Below are 11,934 nucleotides of genomic sequence, written 5' to 3'. Positions count from 1 at the left end.
ATTTGCTTCTGTAGCAGACAAACACAACACACGAGTTGCTTTCCAGTCCCCTCTGCACATCGACTCCCTCAGAAATGCAAAACGGCCCTGTTAGATTTCATTCTCACATTATCACAACAACGTTTTAACTCGTTCCTCTCCAAAACTTAAAATTGAGCCATGAAAAATATACAAAATGAAAAACAGTGCCACCCGGTGGGCAAAGTAAAATGTGCATGGGTTGCTAAACAGAGACAGCGAAAATTATAACATTTAACAAGGAAAACACATACCTGCAGAAGACAAACACAGCACCCATGAGTCGCCTCCTGGTCCCCTCTGCACATCGACTCCTAAACAGCAAAATAACAGAATTTACACTAAGAAAAGGGCGCTAAAATCTGCGGCGCTACGTTGATCACGTGGTACAGGGCTGCCTGACGTAATATCAAAATGGCGCCGGAAAGTTAAATGAAAAATGTCTACAAAATGTATAGTAACGGTCAAAACAACACAACATCTAGGTAACGTAATAGTATTAATGGTAATTCCATAGTATTAACAGTAATCAAAATGTATTAAATGTTACAACATAAACAGCTCATTTGCAAGGAAAACAATGAAGTAGCGCGGCAGCATTTTTCAACACAACTTACCCTCAGCAATGCAAAACAACAAAGAAACGTAACCTAATTACTGGACTTGCGGGCTAGCTGGCTAGCTAAGTTAGCGAACTTGTGCTCGCTAAATTAACTAACTTGTGCTAGCCATACAACGTTGGATGACCCTTAAGGGAAAGGGGAATGCAGGTGGCTGCTTAGGGCTGTATGTGTATTGCTGTGTGCTGCCGTAGACAGACAGCAGCGTTCCATTTTTTTTTTGGAATTCGACAGACGGCAACGTTCTAGAACCCGCGGCAACTATATATATAGTTCATCGGAATTTGGTCTTCATACCGACTTTCACCTTCATTGCAAACGCACAAATACTAACTACAGAGCATTGTTTGAGCCTTGTTTGAAAAAAAAACCCTGATAAATATCGATCGAGAGACTTTCTTTTTAGTTTTTCTCTCAAAGTCGCACGTGGGATTTTGCAGTTCACAGCAAACCTTTACTTTGGCGACATGAACAGAGAAGAGGAGAAGAAGTAAGTGTTTAAATCTGCCTAGTGGTTCCCTCGGAGAGGAATATGCTACGGGAGTAAAGCCCTTTTCTTGCCCTTTAGTATCTCTCTTTAAGTGGGAGAGTACTGCTGTGTGGCTGCCGCTTACTCCCTCTCGTAGCCCCCCTTCCCATCCACCCCTGTACGTTTGTGCTATGTTTATCTGTTGTCTTGTCTCACCCCGTTTATTGTAAAGCCACTCTGACTGTTAGAAAAGCGCTATATAAGTTTAATTTATTATTATTATTATTATTATTAAATGTTGAGGCCATTTAGAAACGTGATCCTTTAAATGTGAAGCCAACCTTCCCGCTTCCTCCCAAAGAAGGTGGAGGAAGAAGGAGGAGAAACTTCTCTACGAGAAGAACGGGCGGTCACAACAAAAGGTTGGTATGCATTCTCACTCCTTTTCTCCATCCGTCACTCTCTCACACTAATTCTCTCCTTTTCACACTTGCCTTGTGCACTTTCTCTCATCCACACTCTTTCTCATGATAATGCTAATACCTTTCATTTGTAATGCACATTTCATTACAACTCTCAAAAGTGTTACAGGGTGCCCCGGGTGCATAAAAACAAACTCATTCACTCCACCTTTCTTCCTCTTTCATCCAATTGGGGACCTTAACAAAATCCCTTTGGGCAACATAATGATGCTTATATGGAGCATAATTTAGATTTAAACCTTGACCTGGGTTCAAACCAGGTCATCGTTACAATCAAACAGACATGTTAAGAATCCCACCCTTTGGAGTTGATCACAGGATATATTTCTCTTTAAAACACAAACAGAAACACACATGTGCACACACAAACACACACATACATGCAAACACTATCAAATAGGCTCTATCTCTCTTTTTTTTATACACAGAAGGAAAAGCGTCCACACTTTGTCCCCGTACTGGACTCAGACACTCTGCAGCGTTCCTCAGACCATCAGCAGTCCAGGCTTCCATCCATTATCCAAACTGCTTATCCAACTCAGGGTCGCCGGATGCCGGAGCCTATTCTAGCAGTCATCGGGCGGCAGATCGGGAGACACCCTGGACAGACCACCAGTCGATCACAGTCGAGGCCTGTCTTGCCAAAAATAGACAAGTGCCAGTTGAAAAAGCGTCCCAGTGCAAAGCCTGTGGTCAGTATCATTGATTTTCAGTTCACCTGACGTTTTGTCTGTCTTCCTGTCTGTTGTGGTAGTTGTAGCAGCAGTAGCACATCAACATCATGATGATTGTGATTATGTTATCTGTAAATGTCTCAATATTTTGGGAGTAGCAGCAGCACAGCAAGTCGAAGCAGAAGCACAGCGAGTTGAAGCAGCAGCACAGCAAGTCGAAGGCCCCTTGCCCAAAAGAGGAGAAGACAGACTTCAAGCCAAGCTTGGGCAAACAGCGAAAGCAGAAACATCGCTCCTTTATGGGACTCAGGTTGCCCATGTCCCCTGGAGGTAAATTCTCATTTCCAATTCAGGGTCTTTGTAGCACACATTTCACCAGAAAGGTCGGAGGAAGCTAGTAAGCCATGTTGCTAGAGATCTCACACACACACACTCACTCACACACACACTCACACACACACACACACACACACACACACACACACACACACACTCACACACACACACACACGCACACGTGTGCACCTGCTGTAGAGGCTCAGTCTATGTGGGGGTCACACATCCCACTGCTGGTCCAAAAGATTTCTGGATTCTCGGGGGGGGGGGGGGGGGCAACACAAAACAAGAAGTTGTTGGGATAAGAGTTAGGAGGATGAGGTTTCTTTCATAGTGTTAAAGTGTGTAGAGAAGGTGGAAGGAAAGAATACAATAAAACAACTTCAGAGACAACTTAAAACAAATAACTGCATTTGAACAGACTGCCTCTTTTCTATTACAGACATTACATGATTATTAAGGGTTTTTGATGTGTCACATTTCTTAAGAGAAACGTATGTTACTTGTATTGTCAGGGACACTGTAGCTTTGACCTTCCCTTCCTCAGTGTGTAATACACCGAGAAGAGAGTGTCTCTTTCAGTTTTCCTTTCCGTCCTCGCAGAAGTGTTGGAGGCCTTTGGTCATCGCTTGACAGAGTTCGAGCGAGAGGAGATATTGAATTACTCAGAGATCTGGTACCTCGGTCTACATTCCCCTAAGATCAATGGCTCAAAGAGCTCCCCACACAACAACGGCTATGATGACCCCCAGACGTACTATCTGCAGGTAACTGTTCAGCTGTGTGATGTAGAAAGTGGGTAAATCTTAGACAACAGGGTGTCATGGGGAGCACAGAGGTCATCCTTCGAATGGAAAGGGTTGGGGCCTCCATGACAGTGAGCAATATTCCTGTTGAAGGGTCCCTGAGCAAGGCACTGAATCCCTGCCAACAGAAAGTATGCTAGTTTTGTATGTTATTTGACCATCCTTCATCCCAGTTGGTCTAATCAAAAAAATACCTAATTTAGCTGGTGGCTGGTACAGAAAGTTTGTCTACTCTTCCCATACCACTGGCAGGCATAATGGCAACTTGTTGTCTAGATCAATAATTAAAATCTCTTTCCTTGTTGCATGTTTGTCTTTTTCCTTTGGTTTTAGCGATCAGTCAATGAACCAACCTTTTGTCCACAGGTCCTCCATGACCACATTGCCTACCGTTATGAGGTGCTGGAGGTTTTGGGTCAAGGTACCTATGGGCAGGTCCTGAAGTGCTGGGACGTTAAGGAACGGGAGTTTGTGGCTATGAAGCTGCTGAGAAGCAAAAAATGGTAAAAAAAAAAAAAAATCGACAACTCTTTCAAATGCTTATACAACTGATATTGAAAATGCAAATTTTAAGACACGTTTATCAAATGCATTTGTACATGTATGCAAAATCCTGGATAACACATGATGCCCTCAGCAGACCTCGTATGGGGAAAAGCTAATGCATCTGTGGGACTGTGCATGCACAACAGCATATATATTCATGCACAGACACCATATACATTATAAATATTCTCATCAATATCCATATGGAGATTAATAGGTCCAGACATGCTGCGGTGTCCCATAGTTAGTTTATCTAACATATCCCTGAACTTGTGTTCTGATAACAAATGGTTCTACTGTTGTATTTGTACACATAGCGCATGTGCATTAGCGAACGTTAGTACGTTCTAACTTATTATTTCATCTATTTACATAATATTTTTACTTTACCCTATTTTTCCCTTTGGTTGTTCTAATGAATGCTGGTATAATGATCCAATTCTGATTTGGACCGGTACCAATTTCAAACTAATGAGCCACAATTAAGATGTTATGATACACATAGTGTAGCAGTCACCTTTATGACCAGAGATCTCATGTTGTTCCCGGTGGTCCTTTGCTGTCCAGCTATTATCAGTTTGGGAAGAGAGAGGTCAAGATCCTAGAAGCCCTCCGAAAGAAGGATGAAATGAACGTCTACAATATCGTCCGTAAGAAGGATCACTTCCACTTCCGGAAACATTTGTGTATCACCTTTGAACTGCTGGGGTGAGCTTAAAAAAAAGATTGTTTGTTTAATTTCTAATGAGTCTGCAGCCTGGCGACTACCCAGCCACACGTCATTTAAGTGTGACAAACGTTGCTCACTGCCGTATGTGAGACATAATGCCCACTGTTTACCTGAACTGCCCCACATAACTGAATCTCCCTTGGGATAATTGATGGTATTTAAACCTGTTTCCAATCTGACTTGTTTTTCCCCAGAGAAACCCTGTACAGGAAGGCCAATGCCGACGAGAGCCTCAGCACAGCAGAGGTGAGGAAGTACGCCTCCTCCCTCCTGAAGTGTCTCTCGCTGCTGAAGAAAGAGAAGCTCATGCACTGTGATCTCAAACCGGTACGGCTCATCGTTACATGTCTACACCGGGAACACCACTCTTTGGTTTAACACAGCCCGGGCGGTGCTAGTTAGCAGAGTAGGATTTGTTTTAGCACGGCACCGACACTTGTGCAACCACGTCTCTGTCCCAAGTTTTAAGCAAATGTTCAAAAAAGTTGATTAAAATGCAAATCAGGTGCATTACGAACAATTTTAACAATCCTTGCGTTGACTTGCGGACATAAAACAACATGGTCCTGCTCATATGTGTGTATGTTTCTCTTTCAGGAGAACATTGTTCTGTCAAGCAGAAAGCCACACAGACTCAAAGTGATTGACTTTGGCATAAGCCGCTATGAGAAAGAGGCTAGAGGTGCGTGTCCGTTTGTTTTTATGGTCTTGTGTAAATCATGTTGTAAAGTTTAATACGAAACACGGTGGGGAACAGACACAGCACTCTATAGGGGCAGCTGCAAGCACTGGTTCCTTATGGCAGTTACATGGACATGCACTACACAAGGCATGTACGTATACAGTACACAAAATACACATTAAATGAGATTAACAGTCCCGAAGGAGACTTACTATGGAATTACAACACAAAACAATACTCCTTCCATCTGACATCTCTCTCTCTCTCTACTCTTTTCTCTCTCACAGCCAAGTCCTACATCCAGACTCGGCCCTATCGCGCTCCGGAGGCGATCCTGGGCCATGTCTGTAGTGTTGCTGTTGACATGTGGAGTCTAGGCTGCATTATATTTGAACTCTGCACTGGACAAGAGCTTTTCCGGTGTTGGGACAATGCAGAACATCTGTCCCTCATGATAGAGGTAACAAGAAGAGTGGACTATATATACTATAACACTAACTGGTTCCTTGACCATTTAATGAGTTGAGATTCAAGTTCATTTAAATTCATTCTCCAAAATAAAATGTGATCGTGTTTTGTGTTTGTGTTAGATAGGATAGATGAAGCAGGTGAAACAACATTCACATTGCATGCACTTACACCTAACCACACATAGCAAGAGAGGGATGAGTGCCGTATGTGTGAATTGTACGTATGTATACGTATGACAATTGTATTGGTTTTGATGTATCAGTCCCTATTGGTTTAATGTATATTTTCAGGCGCTGGGTACACCACCCCAAGGTCTTCTTGCATCGGCACCAAATAAGAAGAAGTTCTTCGGTGAGCAATTTGATTCCTTGACCTACATTGTGATAAAAGTGGAAGGATTTCCTGCCATCCAGTTGTCAGTGTGTTGACATTGTTACATGTGTATCAGACTCCAAGGGCGTGCTGATTCATAAACAGAAGAGTGAAAAGGAAATGCAGCAGCCCAGAAGAAAAGATCTAGCCAGCATGTTGAGGACCAAGGAACCGCATCTCCTGGACTTCATTAAGCGCTGCTTGGTGTACGTCAGCTCCCTCACAAACACTGTCGATAGAAACTGAAAAGTCTGTGTGCAAACCGTGTATTATTTTCAGATTGTGGGTTAACTTATCATTAGTATCCTTCCTGCACTTTTGTAAGCCCTTCTTCTGAAAGTGTTTGGATTATTACATCCTAAGTTGTTTCCATTCACCTGACAGCAGTTAACATCAGGCCTTTAATAACTTTGTAGTACAAGTGGACATCAAGAAATTCAATGTCCACAGTTCTGAGTGTCTGTAGTTTGTTTCTAAAGGTGTTAAGACTGCAAAACGTATCTAATTATCAGTTTAAGATAACTTGCGATTTTTTTCTAAATGTGTTATCCGCTAGATGGGACCCGAGCAAAAGGATGACGCCAGACAAGGCCATGCAGCATCCTTGGATCTTGCAGCATAAGGAGAGCAGTGGATCTAAGTTCGGCCTCAAAAGACAAGTCACAACAACAGATGGTAAGAGGAGACATCTGAAAAGAAAAGCATGTTTGTAAAACTTTATATATTATTTGTGGAAAAAAGAAAGCATTGCCTGAAGTTCAACATCAATATAGCAATCAATAAATAAAGATCTGGTCTGTAAGCAAATCATCACTTTGTCAACAAGGAACTTGTGATATCCACTATTCCCATTATTCTATTCCAAATAGTGGCCATCTCTTTGTGGAACAAGAAACTTTATTTACAAATACATTTTGATTGTTGTAGGCAATTAAGGTGTCTGATTATCATTAAACATTGCATATATAATAAGTCCCTGACCCAGGTCTCTTGTTTTGTGGTTCTTCTCAAAGCATTTTCAAGATTTGTTTTTATTGACTTGATTTTCTCACACAGTGGCCAGAAACTCTGTTGTTGGCATGGAAGCCGACCTGCTCAGCCGAAGGAAACTGTGCCCTGCACGTCTGCCCCGGTTGGAAGCCACCAAAAAAGCCCAAGTTCAGCAAAAGGCCAACAGGGCAGAGAAGGTGAGCTATGTCGTTTTGAGCCCCCCCCCCCCAACTAATGGACATCAGGTCATCAGAATACAGCTCTCTCTTCTTCTTTTTTTTGCACGGTGATGCTGGTCGCATGGCTTGTGTCCTGGGCTGTTCCAGTGGCGTCTGGACACTGCTTGGCATCCTGTGCATCATATTCTTCATACATTTTATAATTCCATCTTAATTCTGTTATCCTCTTTCAGTGTTGTATTCTGTAAATTGTGTAAACACAACATCCATTGCACATTGTCCATCTTGGGAGAGAGCTCCCTCCTCTGTTGCCCTCCCTAAGGTTTCTTCCTATTTTTTCTCCCTGTTAAAGGGCTTCTTTTTAGGGAGTTGTTCCTTATCCGATACGGGGGTCTAAGGACAGGATGTTGTGTTGCTGTAAAGCCCACTGAGGCAAATTTGTAACTTGTCATGTTGGGCTATATAAATGAAATTGACTTGACTTGACTCTCCCAGATTCCTCAGGTGGCGGCAGCTTCGGTTGGGAGCTTCAAACTACCCAGGCCGATGAGTGGTAGACCAAACAGAACAGCTAGTGAGATTAAATGCAAAACTCACCCACTGCCATCTTTTGCAAGGGTAGAACAGCCCAACCGCCCACTGCTGCCCAACACTGCAGAGGTGCCAGTCACAACGGTCAAAATCAGCCAGGCAGGAAGTGCCAGAAAGGATGTCACCACAAAAAGAAAGACCCACCTCACCAGCAGAGAGCCATCCCTGCAGATCAGGGGTCACCAACCTTTTTTGCACCGCGGACCAGTTCGATATTGACAATATTCTGGCGGACCGGGGGAGAGACGGGGGTGCGTTAATAACTACGGGGATATAGGTTAGGCTTATAAGTCAGTAGTATCATAACATTTTTTTTATCACTTTAGTTTTTATTGAAGTTTTTAGGTCAATACAAACATGGCATCCGTATTCAGAAGTAAACATTGAATTATCTACATTTACTTGCACACAAGCCCAACAGGGCAACTCAAAACAAACAAACAAAAAAAACACACAAAAAAATGAACTACAAGAGCTTCCTGTGGGTCTAACTTTCCAGTCTTAAGTGTTGTCATGAATTATGTTGTCACGTGTTTGCTCCTTAAACCATGTCCATTTCTTCCACTGGTCTTCCATCCGAGGTACTGTAAGTCTCAATCAATGAGTCAGTTTTTCCATCGTATGAATGTCCTCCTTTTGTGTATAGTCTTTTTCCTGAGATGTTGACTGTAGATGTTGACACTGGTGTTTTGCGGGTACTATTTAATGAAGATGCCAGTTGGGGACCTGTGAGGCGTCTGTTTCTCAAACTAGAGACTCTAATGTACTTATCTTCTTGCTCAGTTGTGCAACGCGGCCTCCCACTTCTTTTTCTACTCTGGTTAGAGCCTGTTTGTGCTGTCCTCTGAAGGGAGTAGTACACACCGGTGTAGGAAATCTTCAATTTCTTAGCAATTTCTCGCATGGAATAGCCTTCATTTCTAAGAACAAGAATAGACTGTCGAGTTTCAGATGAAAGTTCTCTTTTTCTGGCCATTTTGAGCGTTTAATTAACCCCACAAATGTGATGCTCCAGAAACTCAATCTGCTCAAAGGAAGGTCAGTTTTGTAGCTTCTGTAACGAGCTAAACTGTTTTCAGATGTGTGAACATGATTGCACAAGGGTTTTCTAATCATCAATTAGCCTTCTGAACCAATGAGCAAACACATTGTACCATTAGAACACTGGAGTGATAGTTGCTTGAAATGGGCCTCTATACACCTATGTAGATATTGCACCAAAAACCAGACATTTGCAGCTAGAATAGTCATTTACCACATTAGCAATGTATAGAGTGTATTTCTTTAAAGTTAAGACTAGTTTAAAGTTATCTTCATCGAACAGTACAGTGCTTTTCCTTCAAAAATATGGACATTTCAATGTGATCCCAAACTTTTGAACGGTAGTGTAAATTAGGTACCGAGAATCCCCGAGCCTCAGGTGTCCAGAGCCTCAGCTAACCAGTGTCCCAGAGCCTCAGCTGCCCAGTGCCCACGAGTTCGAGAATGGTCGGCATGTTGGCCGTCTTTGCCGACATGTGGTCTGTTCCCAGGCTGTCGGCCGCCCTGCCTCCAAAGCCTGCTCCACGAGCCGCTGCCTGGCCGCCTCCAATTCTGCTAACCGAGCAGTTGCCCCACCGCCTCCGAAGCCTGCTCCCCAGGCAGCTGCCCCACCGCCCCTCCTGCTCCTTCAGCGGCTGTCCCGCTGCCTACGAAGACCCCAAATGGCTTCCCCGCCGCCTCCGAAGCCTGCTCCCCGAAAGGCTGCCTACGAAGTCCCCTAGCGGGTGACCCGCAGCCTCCAAAGCCTGCTGCCCCGCAGCCTCCGAGCCTGCTCCCCGAGCAGCTGTCCACCTCCCACCACCGACAACATTATGTCCATGCTTGATCGTTACTTACTACTGTGCTTGAAAGTCTTAAAATAAACCAGCGGACAATGCATTTACTGAACAAGTTAAACATTTGTCAGGCTGTTAATCAGAGATATAAAAAACAGGTCCAGAAAGAAAATGTCAAACCGTGCATTTGCTTCAACCATGTTACTAAACCAGCTGATTTCATTAACTAGTGTAACAAGTTCTATTTGGGCCAAGATATCTAACCAAGTAATTCTTATCAGGACTCAAGCGGTTAAACAGTCTAGTAAAGGGTTTAAGACTCTAGGTTGACTCTATGAGTATAAAAGGCACACTGACGAGGTTTTAGAAAAAAAAGTATTAAATGCCGGTCTTTTATTATCAATATGATCAATATTCAAATCCCTTCTCAATAAGGTCAACAATATCAAACATAGTATATACAGTACACATTATAATTCATATGACTAAATCGGTTGCAACCTTGAAAATAAAATAAAAGTCAATAAATGTCCCATCTACCCGGGTAGTGTGATTTTGGAAACGAGCTCAAGTTTGCTTAGCTGGATCCTGCACGTTGTTGCAGCCTGGCGCGAATGATGGTACTGCTCCTGGCGCGTGCAGCGTGCACAGTTGAGAACTTGCTGTCTGAAGAGAGCATGCAGACTCGAGCAAGGGCGCTCGGGCTCGGGGGTCCTGGCTCGCCGTTCAACACTTTTCAAGTCCACAAAAAAAAAAACCCTGCATATAGCAGGGGTTCAGTTAGGAGTCTTCTCTAAACCTGGACTGTACAGTATAACTTCTATATCAATTATAAATCAATTCAGCATCAACTCACGTTACCTCACATGAACACACATGAACCGAATGCTCAAATGAATCAAATGACTCGTTCACTAACGTTACATAGCTACAGCTTAGCTATCAGCATCGTGAGCTAAACATCATTCAAGAGACTCATATCAAATATATAACTTGGTCTCCGATTGTTTTTTTAATATCTATATGAAATATGAACTTTACTATCATGAATATGAAATGTATATCGTGAAATCAGTAAAAGAAAACAGTAACGGCGCTGCCGTTTGATGAGCTAGCAATACATGAAGCACCCAATATTTTAGCTAGCGTGACTCGTGACATGAGGAACAAATGTAACTCACCGGAGCTTTCGCTCGATTAAACTCAGAAAGAAAACAATAAAGGGTGGACTGTTCACAGTCGGACACTTCTCCTGTGTTAATACAACAGGTTTTATGAAACAAACTCGAAGTTAAAGGGTTATATTTATCTTAAATCTTTGTCGATGTCTGGAATGAAGTCCTCTACAGAAATCTGCTTTGCTGATCAACTCCAGACTGATGCAACATAGGAAAGGTGACCTACATAAGTGGTCGCTCTATTGGCGATAGGAGGTATTACAAGTAAATAAGTAAAATCATGGGAAATAATACAAGAGGATATTAACTGTAATATATGTGGTGGAAGCCATGTCTAGTCAGTCAACGACGTTTTTTATTCTGTGGTCTCAATACAAACACAGTAACACAACAGCAAAGTTACAGTGCCTCCTAGCAGTCACACTGAGTAATGCACTTCTTATTCAAATACACTACATCTCCTTTTCTCAAGTTTTTTTTTTCTTCTCTACTCAGTCCAGATAACGCCTTGGCACTCTAACAGGGCTTCTACAGCGTGTTGTTCTCACAGGACTGTTTGTGGATACAGTATTGTCAGTCACTACTCTTGGACTATGCGGTACAGTGGAACAGTCTGGAGTAGGGCTGGGTGGATCAGCACTTGGCAGAGTGTCTTGCTCCACATGATATGAGTGCTCTGGTGTGATGTCATCAGGTGTCCCTGGGAATGAAGTCTCTCTTGTTTTGACCAGATGTTTCCAATGTCTCCTGTACATTTCTCCACTTGTGGTTTTAACAATGTATGATCTCGGCTGTATGTGTTTCTGTACCACAGTGGCTGGTTCCCACTTGTTGCCTTGTCTATCCTCACATTTTCACCAGCTTGGAGGTCAGACAGTGTCCTGGTTCCGTGGTCAAAGTATTGTTTCTGTCTTTGTTGTCTATACATGAGGTTGCTCCTGGCATTTTTATAGACAGCTGGCTGCACCAATGT

The 11,934-nt window shown here is 43.0% G+C and overlaps 1 protein-coding gene across 1 annotated transcript; it reads left to right on the top strand.

The window, feature by feature from the left end:
• The first annotated feature begins 1,105 nt into the window (after nt 1-1,105).
• Nucleotides 1,106-9,729, top strand: LOC130109131 (dual specificity tyrosine-phosphorylation-regulated kinase 4-like). The gene is made up of 14 exons (XM_056275874.1): nt 1,106-1,128; nt 1,472-1,529; nt 2,422-2,593; nt 3,203-3,366; nt 3,772-3,908; nt 4,519-4,659; nt 4,876-5,008; nt 5,279-5,363; nt 5,651-5,823; nt 6,125-6,185; nt 6,283-6,412; nt 6,763-6,881; nt 7,263-7,393; nt 9,499-9,729. Exons 1-14 carry the CDS (start codon nt 1,106-1,108, stop codon nt 9,727-9,729), a joined length of 1,758 nt encoding a protein of 585 aa, XP_056131849.1.
• Nucleotides 9,730-11,934: the final 2,205 nt, after the last annotated feature.

Source organism: Lampris incognitus, chromosome 3 (assembly GCF_029633865.1).
Source record: "Lampris incognitus isolate fLamInc1 chromosome 3, fLamInc1.hap2, whole genome shotgun sequence".
Classification (NCBI taxonomy): domain Eukaryota; kingdom Metazoa; phylum Chordata; class Actinopteri; order Lampriformes; family Lampridae; genus Lampris; species Lampris incognitus.
Note: the sequence above shows the minus strand (reverse complement) of the source record. Positions and strands in the feature narration are given on the sequence as shown.